The following is a 23,595-nucleotide window of genomic DNA, read 5'->3' on the forward strand; positions in this document are numbered from 1 at the left end:
TGCTCCTTCCGCAGCTCACACGACCAGGTTTCAAAAGAAAGCAAATGTGAGATTGTGCTTGCTCCAGGAACTGGGGCCACATAAGTTTGCTTCAGAAAATGATTTCCTAATAAACAAACAAAAAAGAAAAAAAGCCAGGGAAGGAGGGCACAGCTGTCAGCCTCTACCTTTCTGCCTCCTGTCTGAGCTTTTCAAAACAGAGAATGATGAATGATTTATTTAAATGTATTTATTTCTCAACTTGGGTAGGCGCATGATCTGAATTTTTAAAAATTCACTAAAATACGTTCTCTCTTTGCTCTCCCTACTGCTATAGAGAAAGGTAAAGCATGCTTTTGACAACAGCCTCATTTGATAACCGGTGCAGAGTGCCCATCTTGCTTAACTGAACATGTGATTTTGCATCTCTCCCTCAACGGACGTTTTTTAGCTTTGGCCTCTTAAAAGATTTGCAGAGAGATATTTAGCAAGCGTGTGGTGATGTATATATAGTTTGTATGCCTATGAGATACATTTCATAACCTCTATGCTACCAAGCCTTCAGTAAGATACTTTTTTTTGTTCCAGTTTGGGTTTTAAAGTGGCTTACCTGAGGAGTTTATGCTTTGCTTCTATCCAAAAAACTAACTTATCAGTATTTATTTAATTCACAATTTAGTCAATTTGTTCCTCAATAAATACACAGAGGTAACAAATATTACTGAAGACGTAATTCAACATAATTTTTAATCTTTGGCTGAAGTTGACAGCGAGACGGGACTGGGCAGAGTAGAAATTTAGGCCGGAAATCATGCTACACTCTGGACTTCAAAGTCCAAGAATAAATGGGTCTGTGAAAAATTATCAGAAAAGAAAATAACCTTTATATTTTTAAAAATTAAAACTATTCTCTCCAAGCTACTATTTCATGAACACACACACAAATATATATATATACACACACACACTTTAAAAAATACAGATACACCACAAAACAATGTGTGTTGGGTACACTATATGAACTATTAGACTTGGATATAAATAAATCGAGCTATTGGAAATAAAATACATGAAATAAAAAAGGAGAAATGTGAAATCTATAATCCCCTCAAGTGGAACAATATTAAATTAAGACAACTTTTAAAATAATATATTTAGCAAATGTATAAAAGAGTCGTACAAGTCACAATAGTACTACAGTATCTACTGAACTGCGTACTAAGGATGAATTCACAGGCTAAGTGTTGTAAAGAGCTCAACAGACAGCCACAGGGCAGGTACAGGTGCCCCAAATCGAAAACAGAAACTGAGGGCGATCTGACCAATATCAAAATATTGTGAAAAGTAAATATAAACACAATGCTGACAAACACATAAATAAAAACAGGCCCCTTTAAAGTCCTTTCTCCCACCCATATTAATCTCAGCACACTTAGTGAGCCACAAATTAACATTAGGTATATCAAAAGATATTCTGGCCACTTTTCCAAAATAGTAACTGTATACCACAGTAAAAAGGATTAGCTGGTTTTGTTAGGCTAAAAAAATCCATGCACTATGTATATTGATCACTTCTCCAAAAACCTCCACTCTAAAGTCTTTCAACAGAATCCTCAAACAAATGCACAAACATCCTCAGACGCCTTTTCTCTAAAGACAAAGGCAGAATCCTATTGTTGGGAAAAGTCAACCTTATTATTGCATTTCCAATAGTACCATTCATCTTTCAGAGTGAGGGGCTGACCGCTACATCAGTGGTGTGACATTTGTAAAGCAACAGATTCTCAATATATTATCTCAAGAATCAGGCAGGCGAGTCTCCCAGTCATGCATGATTTTTTTTTTTTTCCGCCACAATCCTCCACCACCACAAAAAGAAACTTGTCTCACTCAAGCAGCTAAGGCAACCTAAAAATGATATCCCAGAGCTGTGGGGCTGCCAGCACGGCTGTATCCTTCTTACCATAAATGAGCAGTTTCTTGACTCATTAATAACAATTTCCCTTAAAAGAAGTAATCTCATATCAGTCAGCCCCTCGCCACCATGCACACATCCCAAAGGTTGCAGATATCTCAGCATCAGTCGCCGGCAGCCAGCTTTCCCACACAGAGTCCAGATGGACTGTACCAGAAGCCAATTCAGCGTTAATAACTACCTACTCCGTGCAGTGGAGAAGCCTTACGTGGCACAATGGGCTAGGAAACAGCAGCCGGCTGAAACTGCAAATAAAAAAGACAACCAAATTCTCCAAAAGCACCGAAAGGAAGGAACAGAAATGGAAGCGTGAATTGTATTTCCTTGACTTCTATGAGAAAAAAAAAAAAAAGAAGAAAGAAAGAAAGAGAGAAAGAAAAAAAAAAAGAATCCTTCATAAACATAGGGAAAAAAAATGAAGGGGGGGGGAACAGATGCTGCCCAGAGAAAAGTGACAAAATATTACCTCATTATTTAACAAAGCAGCATTAAGCGTCCTGCTGATTTCAAACATCTTGCCACAGATTTTGTTTTAAGAGAAACAGATAGAATCCTTTGCAAAGCACTCCGTCTGCAAAGGGTTCTTCAATTTTCTTGCGCACCACGGAACAGTCAATATATTATTTCCCTAGAGTTCGCACATTCAAACCTCTAGTCAGGGAGCTGAATTTTCCCCTTATCTCACACACAGTAGACTCCTGTTATATGCACTGCTCTCTTTGCAAGAGCAGCCTGCCCCAAACATGGCTGGTGTTTAAACTACTCTTTAAAGTAACAGTTCACTATATAACCACCAGGTGGGTAGAGTGCACAGATTCAAATGAACCATCTTAAAAGACTGTGGGGGGTTTTTTTTCCGTGGAATAGCTTTTGGGTGTAGGATGTGACATGAGAAACGCCAGCATCCTAACAGGCATCTTGTCTTGTATCTCTCTCCGTATCTTATCAAAATAAATAAATAAAATTCCTTCTCCTGACTTACAGCGAGGAAACAAAACAAAACACCGTCACCAACTCTAATAAGAACTGTGAAGAATGAAACACAAACAAGCTTTGTTTCATTCAGGAAAGGATGAACAAGGAAAATCCAATCCACACAGAGCAAGGGGTAAAACCAAAAACTCCAAGGAAATATTTTCCTTTAGCAAAAACAGAAAAATACTGACTCATGTGATAAAAACCCAGTTCAAAAGTATGCATATGGACGAAGCACACACAAGATGGAGGCAAGAGTTTAAGAATGCAACTTTTCGTCTCAGTAAAACATTAGGTTTATTTGATACAGTCTTTCACGATAGGAAATAACCAAAAGCTGAAAAGTAAAGACATTGAAAAAAAAAATCTTAAACATCTCTTAAAAACACAATTATACAAATAGTTATCAACAACCACAAGAACACACTAATCACCTCTCTCTCCCCAATGCTGTTCTGTTTCCCCAAGACCTGCCTCGAAGTGGAACATTTCTGTGGTATACTATTTGGGATGTATAGATAACTTGGTATCTCCTTTGTACGATTCTATTCCAATTAATCTGTTCCTTTTCCAGAGGAGCAATAAATAGAATGTCCCAAGTTGAAAGCCCCAAGTGATGGAGGGGGAATGTTAAAAGGAAAAAGACCCACCTGGACAAATAAATCTCATCACTTATATTGTTATATGGTCTGATTTTAAGGAGGATTTTATTACTTACAGAGAGTGTATGCACCATTCTACGTTCCCTCGTGTCTAAAAGAGAAACCAACACACACTGATACCTGGGATTTTGTTTCCTTGGTTGGATAAAATTAAAGCCCTGAACTTCCACATCCTCTTGCAAACACAGATGTCGATACTAGTATTTTTCCAGCCCATCCGAGCAACATTTAGCTATACACAACAGTGACTGTCTCCTTCATCTTTAAGTCAAAGCTGCATCACTTAATACCATTTAACCTCCTCGCATATATTAAGTTTCAAGTGACAATTTTTAACTGGGGAGTGCGAAGGAGGAGTTGCTCTCATCAAATTCTGGTTGTATGAAATAAGCTAATTTGTACACTCACCATATGTCTTAAACATTAATTAAAAAATGTCACTTTCTTCAAACATTAAAATGTAATCAGCCGAGTAAATAAAATATTCTTGAGTTTTCTTGCCTTGGTGATAATTTAAAGAGTGTTTATCTCAAGGTAACCTCTCTATTTTGATTACCAAGGAAGGCTTTTGATTTGAAAAGGGAAAAAAGGAGATATTGGGGGCTGGGGAAGTGAGAAGAGAAAACCACAACTGTACGTAGCTGCACAAAGGAAAATAAGATGAAGCGGGTTTTTAAGGACCCATAGTCTTGTTACCCTAAGGCAAATCCAGCCAATCAATACCACCCATTGACGGTCCACCATCTGCCATGCTACCCAGTGATGTGGCTAAACAGACCTGTTCCATATGACCGTAGCCGGCTCATTTTCAGTCGATTAGGGCAGTTCCAGAGCATTCACGTGCAATAGCACAAAACTCCAAGTCAGACTGAGCCTCTCTCTTCACACCAGTTCCTCCGAACACAGCTGCAGACCTTTTCCTCCTGTTCCTGGTGTCTGGATTACCTCTTCTTGCCCCTCAATTGAATTAGCAAGATGGGGTGGGAAGGTAGAGCGAACAGACACTCACATATCCACACACATACGGAGATAATTGCTGGCCCTTCTTCACTGTCATGCAGAAATCAGGAATTCCATGTGCTCTGCCCTAATATGATTATGGCACACCATTTAAAGAGCGTCATCAGTGCCTATGACCTGACATTTTCCTGTGCTTCAATTTCTTTTTATCCTCTCCCTCCTCCCTTGAAAAACAAACCTAAACTGCTGGCATTTCTTCCTTTAGGGAAAATATAATCAGCATGCCCAGATAATATTATACTATATTCAAGGGCTTTCGATGAAATTTAAAGCCTCATTTTCTTTCGATGAATTGTGATGTTGGTCTTTGTCTTTTTCCTTTTTCTGTAGAAACAGTAAATGAAATTTTCTAGGAAAATGCAAACATACCACAGAGGCAGGAAAGATGCGCCCAACTGACACACAGTCTACCAGCAGCATCAGGAATTCACTGCTGATGTTATCGTCGAGATACATGACTTGGACGTGTGATGTGTTTCTCTTTCCTAAGTAGTTTTGTTTACTACAGACTGTGGGAAATAGCTAGAAATACGCTATTATATGGAGAAATGTAATAAATGGATGTCTAGTCCACTTAAATTGCCAAGAATTCACCTGTGCAGGTAAACTAACCTAAGCCTCGATTCACACTTGATCTTCCTGTTTTCTTTCAATACTCTTAAGCTTTATGCTAGAAAGGCAGCTGAAGGCAGAAGGTTTCTTTCCAGTATCAACGTATGCTTTTTCAAATGTGCCTTTGACCACACTCTTAAAGCGCTAGGGTGTCTTTCCGGGAAAGAAAATTCAAAAGACAGGAAAACTGCCTTACTTACAAAATTCTGAAAAAGGTAAATATACATTTATCCAAGAACTCTAATTTATGTGAAGTCCCTGTCTGGACTTTTCACTGATCTATTCCTCATCACAGCCTAAGAAAACCAAGCAGAGTCAATGTGCAAACAGACAGAGATTTCTGAAGATCCCTGCATTAAGGGATTTGGGGCCTTTTCATTTCAGTTCAGATGAGCTTTACTAAAAATAAAAAACAAAGAAACAAACGAAAAACCCTAGTATAAATATAAATCTTTACAAATCAAAGGCCACTGAGCAGATAAAGTGAGGAGTAGCTACTCATGCCATTAAAGGACACAGTTTTTAACCAGATTAATACAGTTTTGAAATAATTCAAAAGAAGGTTTGTCTGGATTCATTTATAATTCTGTAACTACAAATAAAGAAATAGATATATTGTAAAAGGCAAGGAAGGTAATTTGTAGAAAGAGGAGGAGGAGGGGATGGAAAAGATAAAGGGGAGGGGAGGAGGGGGATGAGGAGAAGAAATAAAGAAATCATAGGACTTATAAAGTGCAAATAAAAACTGCCATCTTTTACCAGGAGTCTACTGTATACCAAACACCACACTAGGCACTTGACATGCACAATGTCACACAACGTCATAGTAGTGAAGCTTGTTATAATTAAGCAGTCTCCTAGAAAAGTGTTTTCCTCAACTAAAAGTAAGATCTTCCCTCCAGCACTTCACAGAAGAATAAGCTTGATAAGTATTTCCTGAATGAATGAGGAAGATGGGCACAGACTAGAAGAGAAGGCAAAGGGAGGATGGAAGGCACACTCAATTTTTTTCTCAGTTAAAAATGACCAAGAGATTTCTTCGTGACCTGCTTCTAACTAGGCACGTCCTCAAAATGTATCTCATTTAATCTATCATTATGACCACACCGTAAATGTGTAGTGACAGAGATACAACAGATTAAAGCTGGAAGGTAAAAAAATCTTAGAAGGCACGATGAGTACCTGATTGAGTCCCCAGCCCCACTGCCTACTTTCTCTTCCAAACCTGGCACGAGTCCTAACAGTGACTGATCAGCAAACACTGGTTGGATGAACTTCTGTGCCCTCAGCCCCTTATGGCACAGAGCCTGGCTCCAGGCAGCCCTCAGTTATGGGGAAGGAATGACGATCAAGACATCCACTCATCACGACCTCAAATACTATCCCAAGGCCTATTTCATTTGACTCAGGTAGGGGTCACTGAACACCTCCTTAGGGGAAAACGATATGCTAGGCTTCCTAAGCCTCAGTTTTCCCATCTATAAAGTGGGCACAATAATACTTCCCTTAAGGTTTGTTGCCAGGATTAAAACAGAGTTAGGCTTGGTGGAGGCAGTACTCTAAATGGTAGCTATTATTATTAATATGGAGAATGGGGGAAATTGTATGAATTAGTGCCTAGCTACAAGATAATTCAATCTTGTTGGAAAAGATACAATTCAAAGATTCTCAAAACAATTAGAGAATAAGACGACAATAATGACTAAGGAAGACTGAACGGTCTGTTCTAGTTCTAAGGAAAAACGCCAGCTGCAGAACAACACTTACTTAGACCTGGGGGCAAAGTTCAGTGCTAAATTCTCAGTGTGAAGAATAAAAATAAATACAAGTCATAGTACCCACCTTCAAAGAGCTTACAATCTGGTTTGGAAAGGAGCTTTCCTTTTTACGCATGAATCTTGGTGTATAAGGAAGAATGTTAAAATACTATTAACAAAATAAAATACTGAAGGATAGTGGATGGTGAGGATGCCATCTGGAGTAAGGGGGGAAGGCTTCAGAGGAGAAGTTGGAATTAAGGCCAGGCTTAAAGAATGATAGGCTTTGTCTAGGAAAATGAGGGATATTTCATGTAAGAACAAAGTTCCAGGAGGAGGGCAGCAATGGGACATTGGCAACCAGCTCATTCTAGCTAGACCCCTCTGAGGACTCAATCTATTCCAAGCTCTTCCATGTTTTTAAAAGTTAAAATGAGGAATGTTATGATATGATGACTGTGGAAGAGCAGACCTCTTATTCAGTAAGTACTTTTTTTTTTTTAAAGATTTTATTTTTTTCCTTTTTCTCCCCAAAGCCCCCCAGTACATAGTTGTATATTCTTCGTTGTGGGTCCTTCTAGTTGTGGCATGCGGGACGCTGCCTCAGCGTGGTTTGATGGGCAGTGCCATGTCCGTACCCAGAATTGGAACCAATGAAACACTGAGCCGCCTGCAGCGGAGTGCGCGAACTTAACCACTGGGCCACGGGGCCAGCCCCTCAGTCAGTACTTTTATAAAAGGAAGAGGAATTAATATTTACTGAGCATCCCCATTGCACTAGGTACTTTGCCTATAAATCTCATTTAATCTCACAACTCTGAGATTTCCAATAAGGAAATTAAAGATTAGAGAATTTAAGTTATTTGCTGAAGATCACACCTCTAGTAAGAGGGAAATTTAGGTTTCAAACTTATATATGTCCAACCTTAGTCCACATTCTTTTCACCATAAATACTACCTTATATAGAAAAGTATAGATCTAAATAAATTTAAGTTTTATTCTCTGTGTTAGTCTCTCTTCACATTCAGAGTAATGTCTTTGACATCTGCTGACATTTAAAACAATAACAATTTTTTTAAAACCACCAAACTAACCTATGCTTGCAATTTCAGTATTCTGCCACCAGGTGATGATAGAATCCTGCTCCTATGAGACTTACAAGGGTCATGTTTTGGCCTGCTATACTTTTGGGTGTGTGCTATTCCGTCCTCTATCCCAGAAGTGGAAGGAGGAGTGCCTGATCTTCAGATGGAATCATCCACTAAAGCCCCAAGACATTAATCTTGCCAAATATTTTTCAAATTTATTTATCAAAAATTCAACTATGAGCATAACTCTAAACTTCAACAATCTTCCAAAATTTCTATTACAGATTGTATTCAATGAATTATAGTTCTTTGTTACTTTCATGGAGTAGTGTGAGTTTGCAGGGTAGAAATTGTATGTTATTTGCCTTATAACCCCAGCATGTGGAATATCAGCACCTGGAACATCACAGGCGCTCAATAAAAGAACATAAATCATTGATTCTAAATATTTTAGGAAAAGTTTTGAACCAAATGCTTAGGGCAAAATAATTTGGTACTTTATTCATTAATACATAACTTTCTTTATCGAGTCACCCTTAACGCTGGCTTATTATAAAAAGCCTTTTCTTGAGGTTCATCATCAGCAGAAGCATTTCTCTGAGTGGTCAGGCACTTTCTTCTGTCTTAGCCATGGACAGTCTACATTCATCATAAGCCCCGCCCTGCTCAATAACCTACTCTACCTTTTCAACCTTCTTATGCCCAGGAAGATTGCTTCCTTTCTCCACGGGAGGTGAGGAAAAACTTGAAAAACAAGAGAGGCATGCTACATAACTGTCGGAAAGAGGCAACTCTCCACTTGACCCTTCCCAGTCCTTCCCCTCTCTGACTCTGAAGCTTGGGGGAATGACTTAACTACTTTTAAGCAGAAGAGTAAAGTTACACATTAGTGCTGAGTAGCTCGTTTCCCTTAGCAACCCCTTAGCAACAGCAGCTTCGAGTTCAAAATATCTCCTTGGAAAGGATCACATCTTTAATGAAGATGAGTACTTTTTTAATGTAAGGTTTTTGAACAGAAGTTTTAACATTACAACCCCTAAAGCCTTGTAGGCTACAAATACCTATTTCATGCTTATCTTCCTTTATGACATTATGTGGTAACCATAACGATGCTGGGCTCCTGTGAAATTTCAGTCCGTGGAAAAGCCCTGGTGCTGCTCTAAAATTCTTCACAAATACATAACTTTTATTTTATCAAGTCACCATTCATCCTAGGTTATTATGGAAATTACACTTAAGTTCTTTTAAAAGGGTTATTGATATTGACCTCACTATTCAGTTTGCTCCCTTACTGAGAAGAATGAAGAACTAAAACCAGAGTTTTTAAAACCTACATTAGAGTTTTACAAACTATATTACAAGTAACCTAAATTTCTGTGGACAGTTTAAAAAAATATATAAAAAAGTATTCCAACTTTACCCCAAACTGGTATTTACTGATTTTATTATTTGATACCTACCTTGCCCACTTCATTATCTATAAAATGGATCATGCGATAATCAAATCATCATCACATTTGATTGGTTTGACATTGTCAGTGAAATGAGAATGCTTGCAAAAGGTTTTGCTAGCCTTCAAAAACCCTAGGAATGTAAAATGTGTGTCATATATGTTATGCATATATTAAAACTCCACCTTGTTCAAGAATTTTGAAACTATTTTGTCATCTTAAAGGTTTCACAACTCAAATAATACACAAATTCCCGCTTGAAATTTGTTCTTTATTGTCTATTAGCACACAGATACCTTGTGGCACAAGGAAACAAAATGTACAGAGCTCAGAATAGTAATTTCAATGGATTTCTTCACTATTACAGAGTTATCAAGTAAGACCACATAATCCATGTGCGCCAGTTCCAAGATATGGATAGCTAAAAGACAGAGTCTTCCTCCCATATCTTTTACTTGCTATCAGTAGATGGCTAAACTGTGCCATCCACCTGACATGAAGTTTTCAAGTTTCCATATGCAAGGGCATTACTGAAGAACGTGCCTAGAGCAATGGTCCTTATACATAGGAGGGGCTCGGTGTGTGTTCCTGAACACACACACATTCTAAATCACTAGGGAACATACAAGGAGGAGCCAGGAGACCTCAAGGCCAGTTTCATCTCTACCACTAATAACTCTCTGACCTCGGGCAAACTACTTCTCTTTGGACCAGAATTTTCCTGAGTAAATAAGAAATAAAACTAGACGATTTCTGAAGTCTCTGCCAGCTGTAATACGTCAGAGTCTATAAATAAATAGTTTTTAATTAGCAAACAAAATTTTCAGTAAGGTTAACTCCAATTTTCAACTGACTTTACAATGTAATAATGCTGGCTAAAGGGAAATCAAGCTTTTGAAGGAGACTTTAAAATCTGCCTCAGATGAAGAGCTGGGTTAATATTATGTTCCAATATCCAGTCTGGTGATCAGAGTTATTTTAATAAAATACAGAGCTGGGGATGGTTGGTTAAAATCACTAAAACCAAGGGCTTTGACCAGGACCTTGATTAAAGTGCAGATACTCACTGAACTTCAGTGTCATCAGATTTAAAATGGGGACAATAATAACGCCTAAGGGTGCGAGGCTTAAATGAGATAATGCATGTAAGGCAGGTACTGCAGGTTATATGATATGCTGTTAAGTACTCAAAAATGTTAACTACTTTTATATTAGCTTGAAACACATGAAATTGTTTTAATAAGTCAAAAGCAGGCAAATACTGTCAATTTCATATGGCTCAACCCATGTCCTGTTACTCTCCTGCCTAAAAAACCTTCCATGATCCTCACTGCTTGTATCAAGTCCAGTGATTTACTGTGGCATTCAAGGCTCTTTACAATCTGGCCTTTGTTTAAGCTTCCTGACACCTCTAGGACATCCCCTTCCATATATACAGCTCTAGACATGCCAGTCTCTTCCCCCACATCACTTGGCCCTCCTGCCCCATGTCTTTGTTCCTGCTGTTTCTTCCATTTGGAATGCCTTCTCTCCCTGGAAAATCACACTCATCCTTTAAGCTTCAACCTCACTAAGCAAAATTAGCTGCTTCATTATCTGAGCTTTTATAGCAGCTTATTCTTCCTGCCTTCACAGAACTCATGCCAGAGTATTACCACAGTTGTTTGCAGGTCTGTCCCCGAGCTGTTTTTAAGGTCCCAGGGCAGGGACTCTTCTTATTTGTCTTTGTTTCCCTCCAGCTGAGCACAGTGCCTATCTGATAATTGGCGCTCGCTAAATATTTGTTAAAGTAAAATGAACACATGCACAGCAAGTTAAGATATGCCCTCTTTTAGAAACAAATAATAAATAGATGAATCCCAAAGACGATTCCAAAAAAATTAACTTTTGGAGTCTACTCTTCCATAGAATCATTTTTCTGATGTGAGAAACCTCCCCCAAAGGCAGGTCTTTTCCCTCTAGAAACGTTCATGTGACTAAAATCAGCAACTTTAAAGTGGAAGTCGCTCTTCAGGACAAACCCATCAAGCTGAAGTCCTGATTTTTCAACAGAGACATTCTTTTATTGCCAGAGAAGGCACTGCTCTAGCTGAAACCTTATTTAGTGAATATAATATAAGGGTTTGCACACTGAATTTGAGCTTCTATAGCTAGAGAGGTCTTCAGTTCCAGAGAACTCCAATTAGGACTTGATGACGTGGAAGGTATGGCAAAGAGGAGAGTACTGCTGATGTTGCAGCCTGGAGCACGAATTCACCATCTGCCCACATTCCCACACTCTATGCCACCAAGACTGGAAAAGCTCTAGGAAGTGCAAGTGCTTAAGAGAATTAACAGTGTATTTTAAATATTATTTAACTAATGTTACTGCCTATATAGACAGTAACATTAGTTAATGTTTAATGTCTGTATATATGTGTTGTGTGTGTATAAAATTATATTATTATATAATTATATATATAAAATTAGTTTAAAAGGAGAGTAAATAGTTCTGCACAATAGGAGTGTCAGGCTACTTAGCCAGTTGTAAATCCAGAAGATTTAGTCTCAATTTTTTTTCCAATAAGTAAATAAAATCTTATGAAAACCCCTAATATATAAACAAACAAAACAGAACTACTCTCCTGATTGGGAAGAGTGGGCCTCACTAAACATTTACCCCACACCCACTCAGTTCATGGCGCACTCTGAGGAACTCAGCAACCAGTAAGGAAACCAATGGGAAAAAAGTGAATCGGGAGCTAAAAGACTTGGGTTCCAGCACCAATGCTTCCACCCTAGGACCAAACCTCCTCATCTATTACATCTAATTCAAAGTGTTTGGTAATGTCTAGCCAAGATTCCAAATGGAATGCCTCAGTTTCTGAGGCTTCCCAAGCACATAGAATAATAGTGCTTACTCCCCTCATACTTCCTACCTACCTTAAAGCTGCACAATTAATCTATTTGCCAATCAATCACTCTTCACAGAAACACAAAGTTCAACAACTAACAGTGGGGACACCCATGGCTGACAACACAGGTTTCACAAGTACCCAGAGAGGGCTTAGAAAATAAATATGGTCTTGATCTTGTCCTTCAAGGCATACCTCTCTCCAGTCTAGAAAATGTGTAAGCTTCTCAAGAGTCCTGCCAACCACTTAGTTGTGTAGATTCTATCTCCTTAACTTTTCTTGTACCCACTGCTACTGCCTTGGTTCAAGACTCTGCATCTCTCTCCTGGATTATTATTATTGACATATCCTTATCTCCAATTTTGACTGAACCCCATTAGCCAGCCACACCGACCTTTCTAAAATTCCAATCTAACCACATTGCTTCCTTGATTAATATCAATAAACATCTATCCCCTCTTCTGCTGAGATTCTCAGTGAGTGCTCTATGAAGGTTTACCCCGAAGACCTCTAACAGACTTCATAAGTTTATAGGATATTGTCTCGTGACACAAGTGCATGTAAGTTCATGGTCTTCTTTTGCATGTCTGTTTCTCCCACTAAGTTTGAGCTCCTTGAGGAGGGGGGACATATATGATTCATAATAAATGATGGACAAATAAATTAACAAATGCAATCTTCCCTAAACAGAGCTTCCAAGTAGTTGCTTTCCTCATTTTTTTAAGCTGCAGAAAGCAACAGATAGCTCTGTTTCATTTGCAAAGTGCTTTACCATAAAAACTACTATCTCTCGAGCATTTACTGCATCAGGCACTAGTCTTAGCTCTTTACATGCATTAACTCACTTAATATCACAATAACCCTATAAGATAGGTACTATTATTGTTATCCCTGCATTGACAGATGAGGACAATTAAGGCAGAGAGAAATTAAATAACATACATTGGCTCATCATTATAATCATTCAACAAACATTTACAGAGTGTTTACTATGCTATTCTCACAACCAACTATGAGAAGACAAGATATATACAATCATCACTTTGCAATAAGGGCCAAGGAGAAACCACATCTTGTTCATCCTTAGGGATCCCTGGAGTATCCAGAATAGAATCACATTCAATAAATATCTGCCGAATAAGCATTGAATTAGTGCTCCTGAAATCTGGTAGTGGGGCTCTCTCTACATCAACCACTTTCCTTGACTGATGCTTGAGAGAAGGGACCTCTCCTTCTTTTGGTTAAACCTCAATGCTTTTGAGAGTACAGAGGCTCTATTAACAATTACACTGAGACCACAGGCATAAACCAGCACTGTCCAAGGCAAACCAGGTTACACGGTCACATTACTTATGACCAACTTTACCTGATACCTACTTATGGATTTCAAAAAAGGGATGAGGGCAGAGGATGAAAATGCAACAATGTCCACCCTGTGCAGGTGGTTCAAAGGACATCAGCTGAAAAAATCCCTGGCTAATATGTGCCGATGTGGTCAACCTTGCTAAGATACTTAGCACAGCAATGTGTGAGGACCATTTGGCCAAACATTAAAAAAAGAAAGGCCATTATCCAGAAATTCCATTGATATCCACACTCTACCAGAACATCCTCTGGAATGACATTCAGGGAAACAACACTTAGGTAAATAAAAATGTACACTTATGTATGTGTCTTTGTATGAGCTATTCTCTCTACTTGGAACACAATTTCCTCTGCTGCTTCTGCTTGAACGTATACTCATCCTTCAAAAGCGAGTTCAAGTATTAATTCCCACAAATTCATTCAGCAAATATTTATTGAGCACCTACTATGTGCCAGACACTAGGGATGCAACACTAAGCAAGGCACACAAATCCCCTGCCTTGAGAGTTTACACTGGACTGGGAGCAGACAATAACACTTCCCGATTTTCCCCAAACAGCATTAGCAGTTCCCTATTTGACCTCTCACAGAACTTGCTCCTCCGATCATTCCGTTCCTCATGGAACTGCAATTACCACCTCTCACTCAAGACTGAGCTCTCTGAGGGCAAGAACCCATCTTCATCTATGTCCCGCATGACTGGCACAGTTCTGGGTTACCCAACTGAATTTAAGGCCACGTGCTTTCCTTCTCACGATGCCACACCCTGCTAACATTCCCTTGAGTTCACTGCTTGATTTCTGAATATTTTAAAATCATTAAGCAGTTCCTTGTCATCCACAAGGTACTGTTCTTAGTGCTGGGATGGAGGATACAGCAAGAATGTAATATGGTTCAGGACCTTCGAGCATTTATAATCAGACTAGGGAGCCCAGTCTTGCTGATGAGAACAAGAACAGAACAAGACAAGAGAGTACATAATCAAGCAGGAGACTGTGCAGGTCAGACTCAAAACGTTCCCTAAGTTTGGAGAATTGAGATGCCACCACGGGCCCAGGGATAAGGGTGAACATAAGTATTATAGAACATCATCCTTCGCTTTAGCCCAGCAATGCTGCCAAGGTGTCCCTTGGTGTTCGCCACTCTCCAAAACCATCCCCAAATATGCTAGGATATCCATACATGGGCCACATTCTCTCAAACTTCTGTGCTTTTGCACAAGCTGGTGCCCTACCTGGCCCCTAAACTCCTTACGTATCTTATGGTCATTAAGATTCAGCTCAAATGTGACCTCCTTTGTGACACCATCCCTGACGTTCCCAGGAAGAAATGACCATGCTTTCACTCTGTGTAATCCTGCTCCTTTCCCAAATACATACCCTTTTTACCCTGTCTATACACTCAATTGTACCCATCATTTATTTGTCTACAGGTCCGTCTCACCTACTACACTGTAAACTTGTTGAAGACAAAGACCCTCATTCATCACTGTATCTCAAGCACAATATCTGGTACAGAGTTTGTGAATGGACAGACGGATGAGATATCAACATACAGAGTCAGTTACAATGAGCTGGCGCGTCCCTCGCTCCAAAAAAAGCATCAGCTGATATAACTTCATGTGATCTAGTGAAAAAGTTCGGAAGTACAGAGTATATAATCAAGTATACAATCTCGAATTTACTTAATCTCTCTGGACCTCAACTAGTCTTATCTATTAAATGGGAATAAAGCATGAAATTGCTACCTCATACAACGATGACTGGGAGTTTTAAATGAGATGATAGAAATGAAAGTGCTTAGAAGAAAATGTTGTTTCAATATAACATGATTTCAGGGGGAAAAAAGCATCCGCCACGGTAATGTTGTCTGGAGATATTTTTAATGGAGGCCAATACCTTTTTTCCTTCCACATTGACACAGGGCTGTGCTTTTTCTAGGTCTGTTAACAGAACCAATAGGTGATAAACCTCTGTGTTTTCAGTCTCTGGGGTGAGTTTCTTTTTCTTTTGCTAGATGGGAGAAAGAGGATTTGTCCTTTTTATGGGTGTGGGGTTTCAACTCTCGAGGTCTAAACATTTTTGAGGGCCTTGAACTAATTTCGGCCACCATCAACAGAAAGGGAGTGGAAAAATCCCCACCACATCTGCCTTGTCAGGGGGTGGAGGAAAGAACTTTCTAAATAGCCTCATTATTGGTCCCAGCTGAATTCTGCTCCTGTTCCATGATGCCAGCAAAAGCATTTTAGTAAGATGCTGCCAGCATCAAAAGCAGATCCACTTACGGTTTCCTGTAAGCGTATCTGCAATGGCAGAAGGTGGCGGGTAGCCAGGTGTGAGCGTGCGTGCTAAAAATCTCCGATACGTCAAGCTGGAAGAACAATTTATGAAATGAAATTCAACGTTCTATTTCTACTCCAAGAACTCAGTTTAAGGCACCGGAAATTTGGCTGGGTAATTCAGCTCCAATTCTTTGCTGCTCTACTGAATCAGAGAATCTCAAAGAAATGTCCTCTGCCGCCTTCTAGCTTGAATGTCTCCCACCTCACCCCAGCAGGACATTCCAAACAAGGGGTCACAGGATTCTGCTTACATAGCTTCAGTGAGAGGAAGCTCATGCACTATTTTTCTAATCATTTGCCAGTTTGGGGTTAGCTCTGGCCATGGGGCAGGGACTGCCATGTGTCCAACAATTCCTGTTCCCTTTTCTGCCTGGCCACACAGCTAGACTACAATGGGGCTGGATAACTGAGTTCTGGCCATTGGAATGTGGGTGGAAGTGATGCACTGGTCCCTAAACAACTTCTGTATGATGCTCCATCTTCTCTTTCTTCCCTCACCTGCCGAGTAGCTGCAGAGGATACAAGGGAGAACTCCAAGGCCCTGAAGGAGAGCAGAGCCCTAGATGAGAGGCCTGGGGCCCTGAATGACTGTGTGGAGCAGAGCCTCCTGCAGACCTATGCTGAACTGTAATCTGAGTGAGAAATACCTTGATTGTGTTAAGCCACTGAGATTTGAGGGTTGCTTGCTACAGTAATTCATCTATTCTGACATATAGACTGTTCATCCAGTTTTTGCAAATGGCAATACCAGACTAAGTGTCTTAGAAGTTACTGAATCACCATCTCCCTTAGAAGCCTTTAGTGGCACACCTTGTATAGAATATTTTAGTACAGCTCTATGTATTACTAGCTCCTGAAAAGAGAAAAGGAATAGTGTAGGAAGGCGGGAGAAGGGGGTATGGAAGGAAGGCCACATTGTCTCAAGGATCAGTCTCCTTATGCATGTGAGTTTCACTTATCCCTTATAACAACCCCAGAGACCGACAGAATCACCACCATTTTAAACAGAAACTCAAGCAGGTCAATGTACATAATCTCTGACTCAGCCTGCTTGGCCTCCTGCCATTTCCCATTGATCTCAGCACCAGAATCTTCCAACTGCCTCCTGTGGATAGACCTTCTCAGGACTTCTACCTGCCTCTCTGAGGCCTAAACACCAAGCTCAGAATCCCTGTTTTGCTATGCTTTCCATGCCAGGACCCCAAATGCCAGGTTTTTACATGACTCTTAAACCAAACAACTGAGTCCCTCAGACACTGGGTTTCCCCACCTGGCTGTTCTTCCGCAGGTGCTCTTAGCAAGCAGCTGTGTTCTGCACGTGGCCTCATCCTTCCCATCCCTATTGGTGTTCACTGAAAAAATGCACATCCGCCCCCCCTACCCCGCCCTAGCCCATTCTAACTGCAGAAAGGATGAGAGAGATGCAACACTTGAGAGAATGTTCAAGTTAAATCAGTTTCAAAAACCATGTATCGAAAGTTTGTTTTTTTAAAAAATCACGTTAGAAGCTATGGAGTTCATGTTGGAATCAAAGGAAAATCTTCCAAGGTAACAATACCATACCTCTTTAACTTAATTTGGCCAGCTTTTTGGAATCTGCATTCGATGCCCTCTTCTCTGCTCCCATAGCCTCCTCTGCTTCCTCTCCAACATCACAGCACTTTTCACACTGTAGTGATCAGTTTATGTCTTTTTTTCTCACTACACTGAGAGCTCTGCAAGGCCAGGGACTGAGTTGGATTCTCCTCTTTATCCCAGGGCCTGACAGTGTGCCAGATAATCCTGGGAGAGCTGGTTCATTATGGCTCGTAGTCACAAAGCTGCTCAATTCCTTTGCTGTGGAGCCCTCGAGCCTTGCTTTGGGTCAGCGTCATCAGTTTTGAAATGGGGTTCTGGCTGCACCCAGTCTGCTTCACCGAGTAACTGCCAACCCTGAGTAAGAACCAAATACAGCCATTTGAATGGATCTGAAGCATCACTGCTGCTCATCAAGGTTTAACTGATTATTCCACTGTCTAGCATTTGGAGACTTTGGAGACAGGGTCTGTGGGAGGATGTGAGAGGTGCTGGCTGGCTATGTGGGTGGTTGCCCTTTCTAGTTTCCTGGTTTCTGGTGCCCTGAGTGATCCAAGGAGCCTGTCCATCCTCGGAAGTGGAGGACATTTGGTGCTTAACATTATGGAAGTAGCATTACCACTCAGCTAAGACCTGAAGACCAGCAGCTGGCTTTCTTTTATTTCAAGAACCTTATGAGGCATAAGGCCATACATTTTTAGATCTCTTACTTTGTCCAAGGTTGCACCGTTAATTATTTGTTTCCAATTTTGACATCAGCTGGATCCATCAGTGGAAGGGCACCTGCTCTGCAGTGGGGAAGATGAGGCGCTCAGAATTTTGTTAGAGGTGCTTGTGGAAGAGTTGGGCTACAGAGAGAAGGGATGAGCTGGATGACCTCCTAAAACGATTCTACGATTCAGATGTTTTACACAAATGTTAACGAATAACTCAGCATGGCAAGGAAGACAAAACCAGTGCAGTAATGCTGTTCAGGTATTATGTGCATTTGCCTTTAATTAAGTGATTTCAGGAGCCCAGAAGTGAGTTCCCAGCCCAGCAAAGACCTCTGGCTGCGGTGACATCACAATGCTAATGCATCCTTTACTCCTGGTTCAGCAGAGGACAGGCCAGCTTCCACCTACCAGTTCTATTTGTGAGCCAGGATATTTCCAGTCAACAATAAGCTATTTCTTACAAGTAAAGCAAGTACTCTGAAGCATTCACAACTCAAACACACAAAAGGTATCCAGAGTATAAAGGAACCATCAGAACAATTTTTCTATAACACAGATCATTCTCAGTGATCTTGCAATTTGCATGTCTACTGGGTCTAGGAACCAGAATTTAACAGGACAATAAAACTTTTGTAGTCGTCAGTTCGGACCACCATAACAAAATATCATACACTGTGTGGCTTAAACAACAGAAATTTATTTTCTCACAGTTCTGGAGACTGGAAGCCCCAGATCAGGGTGCCGTGGGTTCCGGTGAGGACGCTCTTTCTGGCTTGTAGATGTGACTGCCTTCATGTCAGCTGTGTGCTCACTTGGCAGAGAGAAAGATCTCTCTCTCTTCCTCTTCTTATAAGGCCACCAATCCTACTAGATTAGGATCCCACCCTTACGACTTCATTTAATCTTAATTATCTCCTAAAATCCCTATCTCCAAATAGAGTCATACTAGGGTTTTTAGCTTCGACATAGGAATTTTGGAGGGACACAATTCAGTCCATAGCCACTTTCACGTAGAAAGTTCAGTGTCTACTTCACGTGGTTACAATTTAAGTCACATCACTAAGGTGAAATTCCCAAAAACAAAAATGTATTTTAGCTAAGATTTTTTTTTAAAATACAATCCAGGAGATGTATTCTGTTTGTTGTTCGTAGCCAAAGTTGTAAAACATAGTTCTCTGGGGACTGTGAGAAGAGACAATGGAAAGTACTAGGGTGGAAGGCATGAACATCAAGCATCTGTACTCTGTAACTAACTAGCTGCGTCATCTTGGCTGAGTCCCCTGTCCTCTCTGTGCCTCTGTTTCTGCATTATATCAAGCTGGTTTAAATAAGAAAACACATTAATTTAAAATAAACTATGTTTCAGAATTCCGTTTCGGGTTAGTTGTTTTGAGGCTCTAAATCAGCATTACAGTTCTTTTCCTGGTGATTAGGAAAAGAATCTCCTGCCCAAAGAGGTCTACATAAGGAAAACAACAGATGATAAAATGAAAGGCCTTAAACTGTGGCCTCATGTTCTTTAGTTTTAAGCCCACAAGATAATTGATTGCCCCTCTACACCCAGCCTCTTCCTTGATACTAGCATTCTCCCTTTGGAAAAACAGATGAGAACAATCAGTAGCATTTGGGAATCTCTCTCTTTAGTTGAAGAACAGCCAAGGCCAAGGAGTGACTTGAAGGACCCAGAAGGAAGCAGTGGCCTTGGATGTGCAGAGCCCCTGAGACAATGCACTCACACTACAGCAGCCCCTACCCCTTCTGGAATATAATACACAATCTCCCCTCTCTGAAAAGCAAACAACAAAGGAACACTGGCTGCAATCTAATTATCTGGGGGTGCACCACTCCCAGGACAGCAGGAGGGAGGGGTTGGGAGAGCTCACAGCAAGAAGAGCTCTGAAAATGTATCTCTTATATAGAATGCAGGCTTCTCGCTTAAAAACATTAATTCCGTTGCAGAGTCACTCTGCAATTTCCCAAGGATTCCCAAGATCTCTTAAGCCATAAAAAGCATCCTTATTACATTAGTATGCTAAAGGGTTCCTCTGCATACTATTCCAGGAGATAGCAGGGAGAGCATGAAAAAAAACGCTGAATGATTCCAAGGAACTAAACAAAGAAATACCTTTAAAGTTTATCTAGTTAGACTTCATTTTGAAATCTATTTTTTCAAAGCCAAATTGGAAAAAAAGTTCACACCAGTTTTGGGGGAGGTACTCCAGAACCAGGTATCTACAACTCAAACAATGTCAACATTCCTTTTTTTTTTTTGAGGAAGATTAGACCTGAGCTAACATCTGCCTCCAATCCTCTTCTTTTTGCTGAGGAAGACTGGCTCTGAGCTAACATCCATGCCCATCTTCCTCTACTTTATATGTGGGATGCCTACCACAGCATGGCTTGGCAAGCGGGGTGTAGGTCTGCACCCGGATCTGAACCCCAGAACCCTAGGCTGCTGAGGTGGAACATGTGCACTTAACTGCTGCACCAGTGGGCCAGCCCCTCAATGTTCCTTTATACAATTAAAAAGCACCTTCTAAACAAGACATGCATATCAAACCATAAAATAAGAAAAAATATGAGTAACCATTTATCCAGTCTCGGACTTTTCTAAGCTTAAAAGCAATTAGCAAGGAAAAATTTTGATAGAATTGCCTACATGTAAATTAAAAATTTCAGTAAGTCTAAAACAGTAAAAATTATAAGGAAGACAAGCTGGAAAAATATTTACCACAGATATAAAAAAGGATTATTGCTTTTACTATTTAAAGCACTCATATAAATGTATTATAAAAGACATCAATATAGATTTAGACAAAACACATGAATAGTTACCCCAAAGAGGACTTACAACTAGTTAACAAACATGTAGAAAATCTCCAACCTCAGGACTGGTTTAAAAAACATATACCTTAAAACAACACTGATAAAGGAACAGCTCAGTGTCTGTCTCCTCTTCATTGTCCGCCTAAGGAAGAGGCTTGCAGGAGTAAATCCAGTCAGGTTCAGGAGCTCTTTACTGGATCACCGTCTTAGAGGGTGAAGTTTTTACTATGCCATGTATTAAATATTATCAATTTTTAAAGTCTTTATTAATTTAATATATGGGAATAAAAATGGTACCCCATCTGTCAAGGAGACGACATTGAACTGGCTTTTGGACAGGTCTATACCAGCAATGACAGGGCAAATGGTCTTCTTTTGCTCTGAACGGGTCTTTCCTCACTGTTTCGATGCAGACGTAGGGGAAAAGGGGCAAGGGGCAAGCCTATTTGTAGGCTCTGGCCTCCACTAGGCCCAGCCAAAGGAACTCTTCGAGTGGTCCAGCACAGACTACGAGGGCTCTTCAAGAAGAGGGAGCCCATCTCTGCACCTCTGCTTGCTGCTATTCTCCGCACTCACATTTTTCTGTGTGACCTCACAGGAAAAGGGTCCAGAAAATGAGTCAGGTGTTCTGGGAACTCCAGCAAAATGTCAACTTTATACTATCCCCTTATCAAATGAGACTCCCCCTTTATTCATTCAACAAAAATGTCCTGGGTACCTACAATGCACAGGCATCGTTTGAATTGTCTATCAAAATAGCTAAGACTTTTCTCTTTTTGCCTATTTTACATTATTATTTATTTTTAAGCCACTTTATTGAGGTGATGGTTCATGGACGTACTTAGCTAAGACTTTTTAAATTGATCACACCAGCAAAGGTGTAGTGAGACCGGCACCCTCACACAGAACCTGCAGTTATGAAGAAACAGCCTTAAAAATGTTCCTACAATTTAACCCAGTATTTGAACCTCTATGAAACCATCATCATAATAAATTATTTTATATATGAAAATGTTCAGTATAGAATCATGTACAGGCCCATGCTAAGCTAGATCTATAAAGATGAAGGTGACAAGAAAATACAGTAAAAAGGCAAATAAAATAAACTACGTAAGTTGCAGTGAGTGCTATGAAGGAAACCCAAAGGGGCTAAGAAAGAGGACGGGAACTACTTGAGATAGACATTTAGGGGAAGCCTACTGCCTAAAAAATGAGAAAAAACTAACCATTTGAGAGCTGAGACGAGAGTGCTTGAGCAAGAGGGATCGGCCAGTGCAAAGGTCCCGAGGCAAGAACATTCTTGGCTTGTTCCAGGAATAGACAGAAGGCCAGCGTGGCTGGAGTGTGACACACAAGGCGGAAGGAGGTTTGAGAAGAAGTCAGAGAGGGAGGCAGAACCAGATCATATAAGGAAAACGCTTATGCCATTATGTTAAGTGAAAACAGGAGGGTCGAAAATTGTGTTCACAGTATGATCTCAGCCATGAAAAAATATGCATAAAAAAAGACTTGGAAGAAACATACTAGAATGTTAACAGTGGTTATGTGGGAGAGGTACAAAAAGAGTACTGGCTTTGGAACTAGAGAAAAAACAGAATGTTATATCCAGGCTTCACTACTTACCACTTAGGAGGACAGTTATTTAACCTTTCTAAGACTTAGTCACCAAATCAATAAAATTAGAATTATGTCACCTGTCTCACAACACTGGCTGACACACAGTGAGCATGCCTTACATAAAGAGCTTTTTTTTTTTTTGAGGAAGATTAGCCCTGAGCTAACTGCTGCCAATCCTCCTCTTTTTGCTGAGGAAGACTGGCCCTGAGCTAACATCCATGCCCATCTTCCTCTACTTTATATGTGGGACGCCTACCACAGCATGGTGTGCCAAGTGGTGCCATGTCCGAACCCGGGATCTGAACCGGCGAACCCCGGGCCACCGAAGTGGAAGGTGCGAACTTAACTGCTGCGCCACCGGGCTGGCCCCCTTATAAAGAGCATTTTTTATTATTACTACCATTACTCTTGGATAAGAGGATTTTAGGTGATATATCTTCTTTATACTGTTTTATATTTTCCCAACTTTTAACATTTGAACATGTTTCTTTCATAATAAGAAAAATACAAGCTTTATTTTTTAAAATGTTCTGATGGCTAAAGGAAAATGAACTACACTGTGTTAAATCAAATGCCTTTCCACTGTAACAAATACATTTCCATTGGTGTGCAAGGCATTCAAGGCAGCCCCAAACATTGAGGGCAATGCAACATTTATAAGGGACCTTTAGCAAGAAAGGTTCTGCTATGCAAACATGCAGAGACTCACAATTAACTTGAAATATCAAACAAGTTGTTACT

At 40.2% G+C, this 23,595-nt stretch overlaps 1 protein-coding gene across 12 annotated transcripts in view; it reads right to left on the bottom strand.

Moving 5' to 3' along the window:
* Positions 1–23,595, bottom strand: part of ELAVL4 (ELAV like RNA binding protein 4) — a 138,372-nt gene that overhangs the window by 83,846 nt on the left and 30,931 nt on the right. The window contains exon 1 of one of the 12 annotated variants that reach the window (XM_070509966.1): positions 2,421–2,681. The exons of 5 other annotated variants lie outside the window; for them this stretch is intronic. In XM_070509966.1, coding sequence (XP_070366067.1) covers positions 2,421–2,468 — 48 coding nt within the window. In that variant the 5' untranslated portion in view covers positions 2,469–2,681. Of the gene's footprint in view, positions 1–1,942; positions 2,128–2,420; positions 2,682–23,595 lie in introns of those variants that run through there. 6 more of the 12 variants (XM_070509972.1, XM_070509964.1, XM_070509965.1 and 3 more) reach the window with 6 other exon arrangements.

The sequence above is a fragment of the Equus asinus genome, chromosome 5 (assembly GCF_041296235.1).
Source record: "Equus asinus isolate D_3611 breed Donkey chromosome 5, EquAss-T2T_v2, whole genome shotgun sequence".
Lineage (NCBI taxonomy): Eukaryota > Metazoa > Chordata > Mammalia > Perissodactyla > Equidae > Equus > Equus asinus.